The sequence below is a fragment of the Rattus norvegicus genome, chromosome 11 (assembly GCF_021556685.1).
Source record: "Rattus norvegicus strain SHRSP/BbbUtx chromosome 11, alternate assembly SHRSP_T2T, whole genome shotgun sequence".
NCBI classification, from domain to species: Eukaryota; Metazoa; Chordata; class Mammalia; order Rodentia; family Muridae; genus Rattus; species Rattus norvegicus.
Window position 1 is genome coordinate 76,260,735 of NC_141544.1, and position 18,898 is coordinate 76,279,632.

The window sequence follows — 18,898 nt, forward strand, 5'->3', positions numbered from 1 at the left end:
GAAACTGGAACAGGGTTTTGGAAGGCAATTTGACAGTTTGTATTAAAAACTTTAAAATTCCTTATTCCTTCAACATTACTTCCCAAACTATTTTTATTAGCTAGTTTGAAAGAATACGCAGGGCTTTATGAAAAGGTAAGTTTCATTGCCCTTTTCAGAAGAGCAAAAGAAAAAAAGCCAAACAATCCTTAAAATACATCTCTCATGTTCAAAAGGAACAAATTAGATGAATTACCACAAAGCTTTAGGAATACAATACTATTAAGTAATAGAAAAATACAACATGTGACTACAGTAGTATACCTTGACACTCAAAATAGTGTAAGCCCATTTAAATGAAAAGCTCATTTTTCTGGCTACTCATGTACAGACTAATACACAAAACAACATTATCTGTGATTACCTCTGGAAGCAAGAACATTGAACACACTGTCCCCCAGATTAACTATGCATTGATAGTGGAAGAAAAAAAAAGCTTAAAAAAAAAAGCCACACAATTTTCTAAATGACACACACAGTCAAAGAACTGAAAAGAAGAAGGTAGATCTAAGGGGCAGGCCAGAACTGGTCTACATCAGCAGACATCGAGAGCTTTCAAGGCAGGATCTACAAGTTCAGCCCAGTCCAAGTCAAACGACAGAGAAGCCGTCTCAGTCAAGTCCCTCGATTCCCTTTTTCTGAGAAAGGTTTTCAACCAGGAAAGGACAAGAATCCTAGTCAACAAAACACAGTCTGAACAAAGGGCAAGAAACACGTAAGATATCTTCAAACTCAGAGCCCACAGTTCAGAAACAAATCTGAGATGGACTCCAGAATTCATTTAATAATTACTGAAGATACTAGAAATTTTCCTGACTTTAACTCTCCCAAACAAATTAGAACGAGTTTAATTTCCATTTTTGATAGAGTTATTTTTCTAAGTTGGAAAGGGGCTGAGAATTTTCTCGACAACAGAATGTATTTCCTGAGAGTTTCTGCTGTTGTTCTGACTCATGTGTAAATGACTACGATATAAAGTTGGTTTATGGCTAAGCAAGCAGGAGCAGGAAGCAGTCTCGAGAGGCGACATCTGTAACGAGGCCTGCCCAGTTCCTCAGCAGCAGCGGGGTACAGTCAAACAGTCTTAGCCTTGTCTATCCCCTTAGATGGCGTTTCTCTATTTAGGTAGAAGAGGCATATTTATGGAGTGTGCATGTGATACACAAGCTATAAAAACCAACTGCCTTATCATTTTAGAACATACCCAGGACAGTCTGTCATCTTCATCAGTACTGAGAGCTGTCCTCAACAGTTTGGTTGGCTGAGCATGATCTCATGTGGCTTACTGAGGAGAGCAACACATACAGAAATCACTTGCAGAATGGCAGGGGCATCAATTTATATTGGGTGATGGAAAAATGAAATTTGCTCACTTTTGTCAGTAATGGGTCCAGTTATTGGAACAATCCTGAACAAACACCAACAATCATGAGATCGATAAATCTGTGCTCAGTAAACGATGAAAATGTAAACTGAAATCACTGGCTTCAAAGTTATTCTCAACAGCAAGAAACTTACTGAACAATCATCTATATTCTTTAGACCATCATCCTCTACAAAGAAAGATGCTCTGAGTAAGACATCCTCCTACCCTCACTTCAATTCATCTGCTAGTTAATCGTATGATCTCTGAAGTGTTCGTGTGTGAACTCATAGAAGGTTGATTGTCCAGTTTATAAAATCTGTCACTACAGTCTTTGTTATTTTATGATTACAGTCTCTGTATGTAGTAGCTTTTTCCTCTTCTACTAGATGTATTAGGAAGTTAAAGCCCTAAAATGGGATTGATGATTTTACAGTTTGAACCTGATGGTTGTATATTGTAACACTTTAATCACTGCACCTGCAGTGGCCACCTGAACACTAAACACAACCGAACAAAGAAGTAATCAGCATGCGTTTACGTCACTCATTAGCAGACACACTATCTCAACCATTTTCAAAAAAGGTGAGACACTGTGACTACAAAGTGTGTTAGTCAAAGTTTCTGTAGCAAGAACTAACTATATATTCCCAAAATAATACTGACAGGATTTTAGGACTCCATCCAGGTAAGTAAAATTTATTGGGTTTCCAGAAGCAGCAACACAAAGAATTCATCAAGATCTGGGTATCTGGAAGCCACTTGATAGTTTTGGCCATCAGTCCGTTTCATAGCAGTGAGTATGATCATGGTCTTGTCTTGCTTTTCTGTTTCTGTTCTTAGTACTTAGCTTTGCTCACAGGCTTAAAGGAAAGCCACAGAAACCCAATCTTCCTTCTAGCCAGCTACAGACAGGACCACTTCTGAGGCGCCACCGGAAGCCTCTGTATCCCAACGAGTTTGCTGTAGACAAACTCACCGGTACTGTGCAGAGCTGTAACAGGCTGGACGGTAATTTCAGGATTATGCCTTAGTTCTGAATTCATTTTTGTCCAAACCTTTTTAGTTGACTGACATGCTGCTGAAGACAGTATTTGGTTCTTTGTGACTCAGCCTCTAAATTGTAAATTCTTTCTGATACCGAGTTTCTATTACAGGGACTTAAATCAAGAAGACCAACTACTGTAGTAATGCAGAGGCTCACATTCTAACTCATTAGACCCGGGGCATGCTGGGGCTAGTATATGCTGCTCTCATTTAGGTTGAATGATTGGAAATTCTGACCTTGAAAATTTAATATTTAAAATATGTCTAGGTTCAGATATTAGAAAGTCTAGAGCTTTGCAGATTAGCTGTCAATTTCTTTGAAGCATGAAGCAGATTTGGAAATGGCTTACAAGAAAAGCTTTGTCTATGCCTAAATGTGTTCTCTATGTCTATGTGGAGATGAGGGTCTCACTTATTCATTCTATGCTCTAGCTTCAACCTGGGGTCTTTGTGAGATTTTCTTGTTTTGTTTTCTGGGTGGGGTGGGGAAGTGAGGAGGAGGACAGCCTAATGGCGCTCTGATGCAAAATCAAATGTATTTTCGTTGCACTCTTAGCCCTGTCGATGGTTTAAGATTAGATCAACGTACGTCCACTCTTCTTAAATCATCCTCTTTAGGGTATTAGTGGAGTTCATCTGGAAGTGAGAACTAAAGTGAGGCATTCTCCAATGTTCCATTTATAAAGACTGTTTTCTCCTATAAACATCTTACACTGAGAAGCCAGGGTATCTCTTACTCCCTTCCCCCTCTGTCCCTTCTCTCCCCAATCCCCTCGAGTCCTCTCTCCATGTGTTCATGGCTGGCTTCTACTCCTCTCTCCTCCCTCCCCTTCCTCCCCCCCTCTGCCTTTCTTTGTCTCTACTCCCACCTCAACTCCCCTCCCCATGCCCTAAATAAACTCTATTCTGTACTTAAAAAAAAAAAAAACAAACCCAAAACCAGAAAAGGATATGCCTTACATATAAGTTATGTACATGTGTGTTTATAATATTTCTCGGTTACTTTTTTGTAACCTTTAATTGTAACTGCTTTAAGTGGAAAGCAGTATTTTATTCTCTTTCACTCATTTGGGTACTATCTGGCTTTGATACGTAAAGGGAGTTAAACGTTCATAGCACAGAAAATGGAGATAACAGTGTCCTTTGGAAATCAGCGGGTTAGACAAGTGGACCAAAAAGACGCGCTGTGCTCACCTGAGGCTGCTGTGGCGTTTGCAGGAGGTGAAGCAGCTGCCTGAATCCGAGCGTGAGGAGGGATAAGGATGGTGGCCAGAGGTGGGTTACTTGACAGTTCTAGAGTAACAGAGACAGACATTAAAGTTCAGACTCCACCCTTTACCTGAAATACCTTTATAGGTAAAAATAAAAGGCATGATATTAAAATACCAGTTTATAAACTGCACCAGTGAGCCAGTAATTAAGTTAGAGGGGAAGTGCACAGTCATGTGACACAGAGCTGACAGATTATAAGAACTAAGTTTATCTTGGACAAAGGCAGCAGTGAGAAGTTTGAGGCTGAGTGTATATACATCCTTCCTGCCACCCCCCATCACCTGTAACTCCTGACTGTAACTTAGAACAGCAGCAAACAGAAATGGGTAAATGAACAGACAGCAGCCAAGAAGGGTGGGCAGACAGGAGCAGTGAACACAGGAATGCTTTCGCTTTCGCTCCATTTTATATTCCTTAAGGTAAGTGGGGCTGAGTTTGCTTAAGTACCCAGTGATGCCTTCAAGAAGTGTGACTGTCCTTCCAGTTTGCTGGGGAGCGAGTCATGCCTGGCACTCTGCCTTATAATCTGTGGGTTCTCTTTTCACCACCCCCCATCCAGAGTCACATTTGAAATAGCATGTGCCTGTAGGACGATACCAACCTCTCACCTAGAGTAACATCTTGACAATTTAAATGCATGGCATTAACTGAGAAGTTGTGAAATAAAGGAAGCCCCAAACCCATTAAGTAGTTTGAGGTTTCCTTTTATTCCCCTGTAAATCTCTTTCCCCAAGTTGCTAGAAAGCAAAGTGTTCAGATGTAACAGTTTAAAAATGTTCGAGGGTCAAAACCTTTGCCAATGGTGATTTATTTACAGGTTGGCAACTAAATACTAATTTTATACTAAATTAAGATTCTAAATAAGACTATAGTCTAACTAAGAAAAGCAATGAAATGATACCAAGATTCATGAAAAATTAATGGAAGAAAAAAGCTTTAAGTGCAGAGAAAGAGTCAGTGTTTGGTGAGTGAGAGCATTTAGTCAAACAGAAGTCTTCCTCTGGGAAGCTATACCCTACTAGGGAGGGTGTAAGAGGCAGGCGTTACTCCCACTGAGCAACAAGAGGATACCACACTAGTTTGCTTGCAGCCAGGCACTTTAACAGGTCCAGATCCAGGGATCTGAGTTGGCCCACCCCAAAATCTATATCATCTGTGAATTGTAGGGATGTGTGAAAGAGTGGGTCCTACTGATCCAAAGCTGCAGGATCCCCAGGAGACAGGGCAACAACAGGGTAACCAGGAGGAGTTATGATGAGAACCCAATATTGATGGTGTCACAGAAGTCAGAGATCTCGAACAAGACCAATGATTCATTGCAATGAACATTTGCCAAGTGAAGATGTGTGGACAGAGAAATATACTATGGGACATACTGTGCCATACTACAGGTTTCACAACGAGATGTCTATGCTTTGTTTACTGATGTGGGGTGGTGGTGGTGGTGATGGTGGTGGTATGTGTGTGTGATTTTAGGTTGCAAGAGCAAACGGCAGCTATGAGGGAATGGAGAGATAATGGGACTGGGATGCATGTGAAACTCAAAGAATAAAAAGTTAAAAGAAAAGTTAAGCAGTAATATCCTGACTGGGCCAGCAGAGGTATCTGGTAGCAGCCATGGCTGATTATGCAGTGTATATAGTTATTCTTCATTAACCTGAAAGAAATTTAAACTTGTTATCCCAAGTAAAATACAAAGAAAAAACCCACCCACACATTTAATAATATTGGGTGTGAATCAGTTTGCTAGGTCTCAGAGATCTTTTAGTGTCTTTGCTGGACCAACAGAAAACAGAGCTGGCCAAATGAACAAAAAGGCAGTCAAGTCTGCTAGAATGACAGCACTTTTGGATCAAAGGGCCCTATGTGTTCAACACCTAGAAGAAATCTGAAAGAGGGAAGGAATGTAATGGAAGCATGTTGACAAAGCTACATGAAGACAAACCTCCACACACACACGGGTTGGAGGTGTCCAGTGGCTCTCCTCACGGCCCGGGTGCCCATTCCCTTTCGTTGACTTTCTCTTTTCTGATCACTTGTTCAGTGTGTGTGCACACTGGCCTTACCCAGACTGATACAGCATTCCTCCCCAAGGGCTCCCAGTGGAGGGTGCACATATTTCTTATGATTAATCCAAGAAACACAAGTATCATTTGTGCACTAACTTTCGAGGTACAGTAACCAGCAGACCGAACTTAGCTGTGTTGTAAACTTTAATTGTTAACAGCTACAGCAATCAGAGGCAAGCTAGAAATGCACATAAATATCCATTACATTAACAGAAAATGGCTGTATTTATGTAAAGTGACGTTGCAGCACTCATTCAACTCAAGTCAGTGAGCACCTCAGACAGGAAGCCCAGGGCTTCTTTTTATTTGGAGACGAGGTGTAGAGCAAGGTGTCACCGAGTTTGTTTGGAGAGAGGAGAAGTCACTGCTACCAGCGGGAGCTTGCTGTTTCTTCACAATTCTTTCACCTAACAGTGGTTATCCAGATACTCCCTACGATATACAGTCAAGGGGATGACTAGGCCTCCTCCTTTAGCCTCTTGAAACACACAGTTCTCCAACCCATTAGTTACCAACTGCTCTTAAAAACTCCGCATTTTAAAGCTGCACTTTAAATATATATATTTATATATTCAAATAGAACAGCACCCAGTAATTCCATGTCCTTATGCAGAAATACTGCTCAAGAGTAACAGTGATTTAGAAATCACTGTAATTTTACAAATCACTGGGAGAAGGCACTCCTCTACTGTGACAGTTCACTTTCAGAATGGCCGACAGGAATTTTTAAGACAAAACACATACATATATACTCACATGCATTCTCACGAACTCTCACTAATATATTTAGTCTCAGGAAAAACGATTCCCAGAATCTTTCTAGAGTCCACTTGAGTAGATAGAAAGGTTTTCCAACTACTACAATTTTCTCTGATTCTCACAGAATTACAACATAGCTACCTCTGATTTATCTATCTATATTATGTCCAAACACACATGTGCAATGGTTAGTTTTAACTCTCAACTTGATATAATCTAGCATTGATCTCATGGGTATGAGATTCTTAGAGAGAGAGAGAGTCTAGCTGAGGTATAACTGTGAGGAATCTTTTATGTAAACTGATCTGAGAAGACCCACTTTAGAAGTGTGGCACTGTCCTGGTTTAAGTCCTGGATGGTACTACAATTGAAGCGAACTGAGCAGGAGGAGGTGTGCATGCATTTGCTCTCTCTGATCCAGACTGTAGATCTTACTAGCTGCTTCAAGTTCCTGATACCCTGGCCTCCCTGCAAGGAGGACCTGGAGTTGTGAGCCGAATCAAATAAACTCTTTCTCCTGTGACACTGCCTTTGCCGGGTGCCGTTTCACAGTAAATGGGGAGAGAACTAGGGTGTGTACTCTTTAAACCATGAAAACATAACCATACCAGGATGGTGTAGAATTGTGCTTGTGTGTGATATATGGGCAAATAAAATGGTTTTCAATACCAAGATAAAATACTTAGTCTTTTTTTAAAGTGTGAATATTAGGTGTGTACATTGTTAAAAAAGCTTGAACTATATTAGTTTTCTCGAATTGAGACTTTATTTTAAAACATAGCACCAGAGCTAAACATTATAATGAAACTGCAGGGTGTGTGTGTGTGTGTGTGCGTGCGCAGGTGCATATGAACATACGTATGTGTGCACACACACCAAACCATGGGTGCCATTTTGCCTTTGGGATTACAAGTACGCACCACTAGTCTTGTCTTTCTTAATCTAGTTAGCCTGATGAAAAATGGTTCCCAGGATGTATTTACAGAGTCCACTTGACTAGATAAAATTTTTTGGAGGGGTGGCTCTGGGTATCAGACTCAGGCCCTCATTCATGTATGTCAAGTTACTGGTTGAGTTATACTCTCAGTCCAAGCTTGAAAATTACCAAGGGCAGCTGATTCTACCAGATACTGGAATCTAAAAGTGACCCAAAGACCTTCAGTATTTTCAAGGTCATATTTTAAAGCATAAAGCTTTTTTTCTTTTTTGCTTATGGTTGCAAACAACAAGAGAACAGATGCAGGGAGTGAAGGAAGCCCTGAGTGTGTGACGTCCTCAGTGAATGTGCTGCTGACATGAGCTGTCCATGTCAAGGACCCCACAGCCCACCTCTCAGGATGTGACAAAGCCTCCCCACCTCTCAGGATGACAACCACAGAAAAATGACAAAGCTTTTCCTTCTGGTCTATGTGCAGATGTTGATAGCATGTGTGGAAAAGGCCCACCAGTGCTTTCTCTCCCTGGATGTCTGTGACCTGAAGTCTGCTCTACTACAGAGGTGACTTTACCAAGATTAGCTAAACTGTAGGCTTGCTCCAGCCGTACACCCTAAGTCCTGCCTTCTTGTTATCTGTAGGCAGGAACCCCAGCTCCTTGTCCAGGGGATGCAACAACCCCACTTCTCCTTTCACCTCTGCACAACAAACACGCTGCACTTCAGAGTGCAGACACTGTTCCAGCAAGGGCCCAGACCACTGAGCCCAGACCCCGTCTGTGTTTCCATCTGTCTGTCCTCTCTTCATTTCCTCAACATTCTCACTGGACCCAAGTCCCCAAGGCCACCAAAGGACATAGTACGCAGGCAGTAGCACTCACTGAATCCTGACTCAGTACAGTGAGATAAACAGGTTAAGGCTAACACCCATCAGGAAGATGACTGACAGCAAAGGCAAGTGCTGACATGCTGTGGAGGAATCGGAACTCTTTACCCTGCTGGTAGGGCTGTAAGACGTTCATCTGTGGAAATAGTGCGCTAGTTTCTGTAAACAGAATTGTCATGTGACTGAGCAGTGCCCCAATTATTGGAACAAGCATCAGCATATAAACCATTGCAGCAGGGCCCAAAAGTCCGTCAGAGATGAATGCCTACGTAAATATGGCTGCAGCCCTACAGAATGCTCTTCATCCACAAGAAGGAATGGCGGGCTCATACATGTGCTATGGATGAAAACAGGTTAGGTGGAGGAAGTCAGATCATACGTTAAGGGTTCCATTTATACAAAATATCCAAAACGGATAAATCCATGGAGACGAAAAGCAAATTGGCTGCTGCTAGGGGCAGAGAGGCTATGGGGAATTCATGCTTAATGGGGACATGATTTCAGGAGCAAAGAAAATGTTTTGGAAGTTGATAAAGGTCTTAGCTGCATAGCACCAGAGATATAAAAATGACACGACACTGTTAACTTTTTAAAAAGTTATCCTCGTGAATTTCTTATCAGTGTTTAAAAACAAAAAACCTAGGCATCTATTGAATTGGTAACGCAAGAATGTGTGCGCCTGCACATACACACCCACACGCACACACGCACGCACGCACGCACGCACGCACGCACGCACGCACGCACGCACGCAGTGAAGAGGTGCTAAATGCCAATAACTTTCCTTTGTGAAGAGCACTAAGAAAAAGGCCATTTATCAACGTTCTAGCTTAGCCTTTTGTCAAACTGCAGTTGCCCAACAGTAACACCCGAACCACACAGCTTCCTTCTGGTACCTCCAGGCCCAGGGGTGGGCACACAGAAAAACAACTTGCTCCCAAGTTAACTGGACTCTCGCCGGCCCGTCGTCTGCGAGTACTCAAGCTATCTGCTGATTTCCTACTATCCTTTTCAACTTTGTAACTAGAACAATGCTTACCCTCTTTACGATGCACTAAGGAGGTGAGGAGCCCTCTCTAACCAACACAGAGACATTTTCTTTATTTGAAAATGAACATTCTCCCTATACATTTAGGTTATTCTAAATTGAATGTGGAGGGATACATGTAAGATTTGAGGGAACAGTAATGGCTTAAGACTGTCAACATTATGCGGCTATCATCTGTGCTGAGGCGGGTTTTAAACCATGTTTAAGAGTACTCAGATGTCCTGAGACTATTAACTCTGTTAAAAGCTGATCCAAAACTCTGAAATGTTTGGGATCCTGATTACCCTATGTTAAGCAGAACACTAATGAGCAGAGGGTAGAATATTGAAAGAAGCACTTGAATTATAGAGCCTGGAAGACGGAAGTTGTAGTAACATTGGAGTGGTTTTAGAATGAACCCTCCACATTCAGTAGATGAAATGTCTTTCTCAGTCACAGAAGGCTCCCAACTCCCACACATATTTCCTAGCCTGACCAATCCTTACCACTCAGCCAGTCAGCACACTAACCTTGTTCTATTCTTGTGTTTAGTTGGTGGGGGTGGGAGGGGATCCTATCAGAGGAGTAGTAAGACAGTGGAAGACTGACACGGAGTCTTACTCAGGGAAGAAGATGACGGCTCTCTTGGGACTCACTGGAAACCACCAATGAACGAGTGCACTCGGTCTCCCATTACTGTTTACTCAGCAGCAAGCAATGGGGCCCAGACCAGAAGGGACGGTAATTTCTCTATTCGTCTTGCGTTTGGTCCTGCAGTTTGTGGGCCTTCTAGTCTCCCTTGTTTTTATTTTTTAACTAAGATAATTGAGTTTAGAGAAATATAGGTGTGGTCTGACTTAGATGCACCCCCACAGACTCATGTATTTGAATGCTTAGTCATCAGGAGTGAGGATTACAGGAAACAGTTAAGGAGGTGTGGCCTTGCTGGAAGAAATGTGTCACTGAGGTTTTACAAGCCCAAGGCAGGCCTCTTTGTCTCTCTCCCTGCTGCCTGGGGATCAGAACGTAGAGCTCTCGGACACTTCTCTAGGACCATGTTTGCCACATGCTATCATGCCCCCTTTCATGATGGGCTCAACCTCTGAGACTGTAAGTGAGCCCCAATTAAGTGTTTTCTTTTTATAAGAAAATATAAAAAGGTCATGGTGTCTCTCAACAGCAAATGGAATTAAGACAATAGGCAAAACTCATGTCTAGGTTATAAAAACCTGCTGTAAATGCTGGAAAGCAAGAAATACTAATAGTCTATCTTTTAGATTTAAATCTAAGGGTTACACTATTACTTAATCTTTTTACTCGGACTCTGTGAAATCACTATATATTTCACATGTCCAAATTTACAACGATCTGGACAAAAAAAAAAAAATGGACAAACCAGGACAGTTCGCAAACTTTCATCTATCGTTACCGCTCAAAACTGATATAATAAAGTGCAGGCTCTTCTTAACCTCCGCAGGTCCTTAATGTGACTACGTCTGTCTTAGGTTATTACCAACAAAGTGTCATTTCACATCTATTCATCGGCGTCTTAGTTACTTATATATCTCTGTGATAACATATCATGACCACAGCAACTTATAGGAAAAAAGTTTATTTTGGGTGCATGGTTCCAAAAAACTCATTAGAGTCCTTGATAGTGGAGGGGGGCGGGGTGGGAGATCTTAAACCACAAAGGAAGCCGAGAACAAGCACACAGGATACATGAAGTGACATACTTCAGCAAGGCCATACCTCCTCACCCTCCCTCAAACAGCCTCGACTGGGGACCAGTATTCGAAAGCTGCAGACTTAAGAAGGGCGTCCCACTCAACAGACAAACACGAGGTGTCTGGGATTACCTTGAGTGGTAAAGTTGAAGAGGGCAGGTGTGTCTCGCCCATTTGGTAGTTTGACATTTGGGTCCCGTAATTCATCAAAAAATGAATGTGCACAAGCTTCCAGTGGTGTTAGCCGGGCGGTCGGCGTGTACTCCAGGAGACGGCTACACAGTGCGATTGCCTCTGGTGGAGTTCGGGGCCGAAAGACCTGAAAGGACAAAACAGCAGAAAGAACAATTAAGCTCTAGCTAAGAACCCAATCAAACAATGCTTTGAGTACTGAGTTAATTCTCACCATATAAAACCGCGGTTACAAAATCTAGAATGAGAGAGTTAACTGCATGGGATAGACCATAATGGGTGAACTGCTCACTAATCAAAAACTATGCAAGAAAAGCTCAGAGAAGCAAGAAAAGCTACCTCTTAGGCAAAGTGGCATAATTAATTAAGCATGCCTAGACACTACTACAGGCATATAAAAGCTGAGATCTGGAGGCAAGCATGACTAGAATAATTTTTTTTAATTAAAGTTTTTACTGCTAAAACATGAGATTGCCTTGGTATTCTTTTAAGCAGAACAACTGTTGACAATGGACTGCACAGTCAGAGTTTTTTAAAAGAGAAGCTGTTTTAATTGTAAAAATGCTAATGGCTCCATATAATCTTGATACAGAGCCTTTTATTATTCAAAGATTCTGGAGTACCTAGGCTTCCTACTTTGTTAGTCATCATTCACATTTGGATTTCTTTCAGTGAATAGTCCAGAGTTTTTAATTGGACAACAACAACTTAGTTTTTCAGCAAGGGCCATAATCTCAGAAAGGTCAATTTAAGTCTAAATTGAAGCAATTAATCTAATTTGCTTAAAAGAACACATAGCTTTCTACTCACTGTGACTTACACTGAACCAGCACATAAAATGATGCACACAGACCTTATTCTGTAAGGACAGCTAGTAGTTAAGGGGGATGTAAACAGGAGCAGATGGGACTCAGAACCCTTGAATGTAAAGAAACTAAACCATACCCTTTGATGGAAAGAAGTGGTAGGAGAGCAAGGGTGGGGCTGGAGAAGGTGGACCAGGGAGGCGTGCAGATGGTAATGGGCGAGGAAAACCCCAGGAGGCCAAGGCTTCCTAGCAGCAGCTGACAGGGCAAGTCCTGGTCACTACAGGGTTCATTAATACTCATGAGACTCCCCAGGACTTTCTAAAGAAACTGGTAACCGGATGGATTGTTTTCCTTCCCTTTACAGAACTACTGTTAATTACAGAAATGGATTATTTCCTACAGAAATTGAGTAAGTGCCTGGAGAGCATCTTAAGAACTTATTTTAAGACTTGGTCAACTTATTGGCGACTTTAAAAAGACCTGTGGCAAAGCCAAAACTTTCTTGTCTTCATACTTTTAACTACTATAATTTGCCATAGCCAAGGAAATCTTAAAGCTGCTATACACTTTTAAATGTTTCATTTTGCCACCATTTTTGGTCACTTCCCTGTTTCCAAGTGCCAATCAAATCCATAATGCAGAAAAGAAAACCATCATAGTTAGCCAGGCATAGTGACCCACATCCAGCACTCTGGAAGCAGAGGCAGGCAATTCTTTATGAGTTCAAGGTCAGCCTGGTCTACATGTTGACTTCCAGGACAACCCGAGGTACATACTGAGATTGTGATTCAAAACTGTAAGAAAAATATTAAAATGATTGGCACTTTGTATCTAACTGACAATTTATGGATTTACTTGCTAATCTAAAATAAAATGTTTTGGTACCAATTTTGGTATTAGGTAAGTAGACAGCACTTGAATATAAATATAACTCCTGCTAAAATCCAAGCACAGAGGTCATAGAGGTTCATGCTTGAGTGTGCATGGTGGTGCACGCCTTAACCCCAGCACTTGGGAGGCAGAGGCAGGCAGATGTCTATTATATGAGTTCGAGGCCAGCCCGAGTTACACAGTGAGTATGAAGCCAGTGACACATAGTGAGGCTCTGTCTTAAACACAAAACAAAACGAGCGACCTAAACCGTACTATAGTTATGAGAATTTTTCTGTTAAAAGTCTTAAGAAGTTAGAGTTATGATTTTATTTTGGATTATTTAAAAAACTAGTTCCCTGTATCTTTTTTGGTCTTTTATTGGCTACCAGGAACCGCCTGTCATTTGGGTACTAAGGCATATACATTAGCTTGTTTTGTGAAGAAATCCTAACTTGAGGTACCAGAGTTAAAAAAGAATCTATGCCAAAGTCTTTATTAGAATAGATTTTTTTGAAGACCCGCCTTTTAAAAAGTACTCGTTTACTTTAAATCTTTAGGAGAGTCCTCATGAGAAAAGCCTTAGTTTGGTACTCTATGGATACAGGGTAAGTTGAAAAGTATGTGAATCGAGGCCTAGTCTATCCATAATATGGGGTATGGTAGCATGCGCCTTCCAAAGGCATAGTCCCAACTGGACACTAGCTGCTGTAAAGACAGGAAGCCAACAGCTACTGAAATGTGGCCTCTAGCCAAGCCTCTGCATCTATTTCGCTCCTTAACCACTGAAATAAAATACAGGACCTTTGGCTGCATGTTAAGAATAATTAAAATCCATGCTTTTCCATCTAGATGTCAATGGATATCGACCAGTGAACTATGCTACGTGAAAACCTGTATTATACAGTACAGAACCAGCGACCAATCCCCCGTACTGATTTCATTAGCACATTCCAACAGCAGTTCTCACCCTTTTCCCTAGTGTTATAAAATGGACCTAAAGTTTAAAAAAAAAAAAAAAAAGTACATACCCGTGCTCCTGGGGTGAAATGTCCTGTTCCTGATGGATCCTAAAGGTGATAATGCAGTGAAATAATCCAAACAGGGGAAGTCAATGCAAGAGAGAATAGTCCAGCAAGGAAAGATATATAGCCAATGTTATAAGAAATCCATGGTGTAGGGGACATAGAAAATGTTTATACAGTTATAAACGTAAGCATTCGTCTCCACAGCAGCAAGTCCAAATTTTAAAAATTATTTTACCACAAGTGTATGCAAAAAATTTTTTAATTTGTGCAATGGTGAGGCACAGTAAAGAAACATTTCTTTTTAATTTATTATGTTCCAATGCCAGTGTGTTCATTAAAAAAATACAAAACCAAAATAAGTTAAAATCAAAATGAAATCTAGAAGTAAAGTTCTCAAAGTAAAGTGGTCTTCCATGACCTGGATTCATCATCACAGACATGGCTGGGAGGGGCCTATTGGCCTGCTTTTAAAAATGTACGTTCCCAATATGCTAAAATTTCACAATTATTTTGTCTCAGTTATACAGTATAAACATTTTTTTTTGCTAAATTATTGGTCATGACAGAGAAATATTAGGTATATTTAATTTATATTACTGTAAATTTCAAGCCAGATACTTTTAATTTGTGTGAGCTAAGAAAGAATCAGGCCACCGCGGATTATTCTCCTCGTTTGGATTGACTTCCCTGCTAGATGTTTACTGACAGTCTCATTGTGAGGACTCTCCGGAAAACTGACGTATCACCTCAGGAGTGCGGGTATAAACTTACTTCTCTCTATTGTGGGCTTTGCCCCCTCATACCCTTGCACCCATGACTTAGAAAAAAAATTAATATAGAGCATTCTTTCCTTTTAGCAAAAACTCACTGAAAAAAACCTTTATCTTTGAGTACAGATTGAACACAGCTTCATCTGCGAGTATGCCCAATTCACCCACCAAAAGCTAAACAAGAATGTATACAGTAAACAAAACAACTAAGGGACAGTCACAGTTACAGGTGACACGCAGAATAATGTACACAACACCTAGGCAGAACGGAGCCAAATGTGCACAGGAGTTAGCAGGGTCTATTGTGTCTAGGCATTGAGAACACAAAAGTTGGCAGAACTCACCGGTAGCTGTGAACTCCCTTGACTGAGCTAAGAGAATGGAACTTTCTTTTAGATAGTTTCCAGTGGGGGAATTTTGCAAAAAAATAAATAATCCGCGGATTACTTTTAGTCTGCAGACTAAATTTAGTGCATTGGACTAAAATCCGGCCCCGTCAGAATTGAAATGTTAAAACTCAGCCAGGTGGACAAAAACAGAAAAGCATACCAAAAGAACTAACCGCGTAAAGTAAGATTCAACTGGGCCAACTAACAATTAGTATGCAGACTAAATATGGCCAGGCAAGTATGCAGCAAGGCCACAGACACCCCTTTAAACGCTAAAATTAAAAAAAAAAAAAAAAGGAATAAAACAAAACAAAATGAAACAAAACAATAAAGAAAAAGAAAAGAGATAAAGGTGAAATAAAAAGAAAAAAGAAAAGAAAAGAAAGAATCAAATGAACCGAAACACTGACATGAACGTTTGAGTGCTTCATTGCTACCTCACCTATGCAGTAACAGATTGCCTTAAATTCAAACAAGCAGACATCGAGATTGCTAGTCCATGCGGGGGAGATACTGTCATAAAATTAATGTGCCCCCAAGGTCTCCATGGTACTGAACAGATGCAAACAAATCCTTAAGAATTATTAAAATAAATTTGCATTTGGGTGACTCAGATAACAGACAGATCTCTGGACTGGCTGTGAAGATCCCTCCTGGAGCTGAGCCACGGGCCCTTCCCGATGGCTACTGAGGAAGAACCCCACACACTGCAAGGCCTCCAGGTAAAGCTGCTTCTCCTGCAGTCAGCTCTCACCAATGCTGCTGTATTATGCACCCAGCCAAAGCAATAGAAAAATGCCCACTTTTTATAACTATAGATAGTGGAAATTAACCTAGTAGAACACAGAACAAATTATGTGTTTGCTGCAAATGGCTACCTCCTATTACTTCCCATTATAGGCTTATGAAACAGACTCAATTTTTGGTCACAGGCAAAAGATAATCCCCCAGTTTAAAACTGGCAAACCATGACTGTTAAAGAGTAGCACCATTCAACACAGGCTCTCAAGTAAGCCAAAGCTGTCTGCAGTTAAGAGACCTAAATATAAGATTAAAGTAAGATAATTATCATGGATCTGAGAATAGTTATTTATGTTAATTAACAACAAAAAGAAACCAACTAATTGGTTTTCTAAGCAGGTAACAATAATTAAGTAACTCATATTTTAACATTTCCTTTGTTGGTGTCTGGAGTGCTTTCATACATGCATCTACTGATACACTGAAACACAAGGCAATCCAACCTACTACTGTGGACGGTGGTTAGAATAAGAGTGGCTCCCACAGGGAGGGGCACTGGCAGGAACTGTGGCCTTGCTAGAGTAGGTGTGGCTTTGTTGGAGAAGTGTGTCACTGTGGGGGTCAGGTTTTGAGGTCTCAGTTGCTCAAGCAAGGCCTAGCAGCTCAGTCTTTTCCTTGTGCCTGTGAATTCAGATGTAGAACTCCCAGCTCCTTCTCCAGCACCCTCTAATGGTAACAAACTGAAGCTCTGAACCTGTAAGCCAGTCCCAATTAAATGTTTTCCTTTATAAGAACTGTCACCATGTCTCTTCACAGCAATAAAACCCTAACTAACACAACTATAAATTATTAATTCCCCCTAAGAAGCCACTGAAAACTAGCTTTCAGAGAATCCACAAGCCCAGTATGTCTGAAGTCACTGCCATTCAGAATGGATCACAAACTGAAAGGAGCCCAGGCCTCATGAAGAAGCCACACAGCGTTCTAACCTCCGAGGGTTGGAAAGTCGGGTAAGGAAAGCTGAGAACAAGGAAACACGAGACCCTTTCTGTAGTCACGACAAGGCTGGCCCTGCAGTTACTGAGCTCCAGCTGCCCTAATTAAACGGCGTGTACCGACACAGTTACAGGAAGTAACATTTCCCTATACCGTGAGTCCTCCTCTTCTCACATCCCCACTGTAGGACATTACTACACACAGGCACACATTACTACACACAGGCATGCCTTACCAAATGGCTCTAACCCAGTTGACTGTTCATGGTTTTACAAAACAGCTATGGTACTCAGACTGGCTTTCCTCAGAGTACACATTTCCTTTCTATCCTTCTCTCCCATCTTAAAATGTCTGCCTAGCCTTTTCTCCTACACCTCAGCAAATCGTGACTTCGCCTTTCTTTCTTTCACCTTTGAAAATTCATTTGTGTTTATATGCTTGGAGGTCAGGGGACAACTCACGTGACTCAGTAACTTTCTTCCATTCTGTGGGTTCCAGAGATCAAACTCAGGTCACCCAGACCTAGTGGTAAGACCCTTCATCAGCTGAGCCCCTTCATGGGTCCCACTTAAACGAACCTTATTCTACTTCAACAGCCCTTGTCCTATGTCGTCTTTGAGGAGACTTCTTTTGCTGCCTTCCCTAAAGGTCTGGCTTGTGACACACAGTAGATGTAAACAGCTATGAACACAAAATTTACAACACACAATTTTATATTACTTAATACTTGCTTTAACTATGCTCTTCAAAGGCAAGAACTGCATATTTTATTTTGTATCCTTTGTGGGACTCAGCATAGCACTGGTAATAAATACATAATATTTAAATCAATGATAAATTAAAAAAAATGGTCTTCTTCAATCAATTCCCAATCCCATCCTTTGTCCTCCATCTTAAACAATTAGAAAAAATATTCCTCCAATATATAGATTAATCATGGGGGGGGGGGTGTTGTGCATGCATGTGTGTGTCTCATGTTGGGTATCAAGCCTGGTGCAGTACATATGCTAGGAATATGCTGAATTACCAAGTCATGCTCCTACTGTTAAGAGTTATCTCTTATATGTGCAACTTTTAGAAATGAAATAAAGTACACAGCCTGGAAGACAGAAAAATAAGGAAGTTATTCACTAAGGAGACTGAGTATTAGAAAAAGGAGAGGAGATTGTGATGCCGGTACTAAAAGAGGCAGAAAAAACTCCTCAGTGATGGTGTACACACTCACAAGTGGTAACTGGTTACAACAGTATTCAAGGCAGAGAGTGTTGAGAAACACGAGTCTGATTTTCCACAAGCAATGACATAGATCAGAGGTAATCTTAGGAACTAGCAGATATGCCCAATAGGCTTTATGTTTTCTGGAATACATGGGAATGTTATAAGACAAAAAGGTAGGTATAGGGTTTGCAAGGAAAGTTTGACTGCAATCTTAGTTTTTGCTTTGTGGGTCTCCCTGAAGGCTTCTCATTAATGCAGCAAAAGAGTTGACATGGCTAAATCTGCCATACTAAACGGTCATGGAAAATGCAAGGTTATCAAGTGTAGGATGTCATACTGGTGAGGGCGGGTACAGGATAGAATGAGGTCTGTCATTGGATGACAAGAACGGATGGGCGGAAGAAAAGTTTAGGGGAAGAGGAGGACACTGGAAAGGAAGGAGAGAAGAGACGGCAGGAGAAGCCGCCACCGATATCTAGCCGAGAGGACATGGAGGCTGATGGAGAGATTCTTCTCTGTGTATTTACAGGTTGTTACGAATGTTCTTCAGGGATGGCTGTGTACAGGGCTTTGTGTGTCTAGGTGGGCAATTATATCTTATCAATTGGATCGGAGGTTACTGTGTTGTGTTCTTTCTTGTGGAGAATTTGGGAGAGTGTGTGGCGGCAGGGACACTGGGCCACCACCGATTGGGATGTGTGTTTCTGCCAAGATATCTAGCAGACAGGGGCTGGGGATTTAGCTCAGCGGTAGAGCGCTTGC

General features: G+C 41.3%; 1 protein-coding gene across 6 annotated transcripts in view; it reads right to left on the reverse strand.

The window, feature by feature from the left end:
- Positions 1-18,898, reverse strand: part of Gsk3b (glycogen synthase kinase 3 beta) — a 149,630-nt gene that overhangs the window by 11,563 nt on the left and 119,169 nt on the right. Inside the window, exons 9-12 of one of the 6 annotated variants that reach the window (XM_087577035.1) lie at positions 14,026-14,064; positions 11,256-11,442; positions 3,644-3,742; positions 1,244-1,324 (exon numbers count right to left, since the gene is read on the reverse strand). In XM_087577035.1, coding sequence (XP_087433161.1) covers positions 1,266-1,324; positions 3,644-3,742; positions 11,256-11,442; positions 14,026-14,064 — 384 coding nt within the window. In that variant the 3' untranslated portion in view covers positions 1,244-1,265. 6 annotated transcript variants of the gene reach the window in all.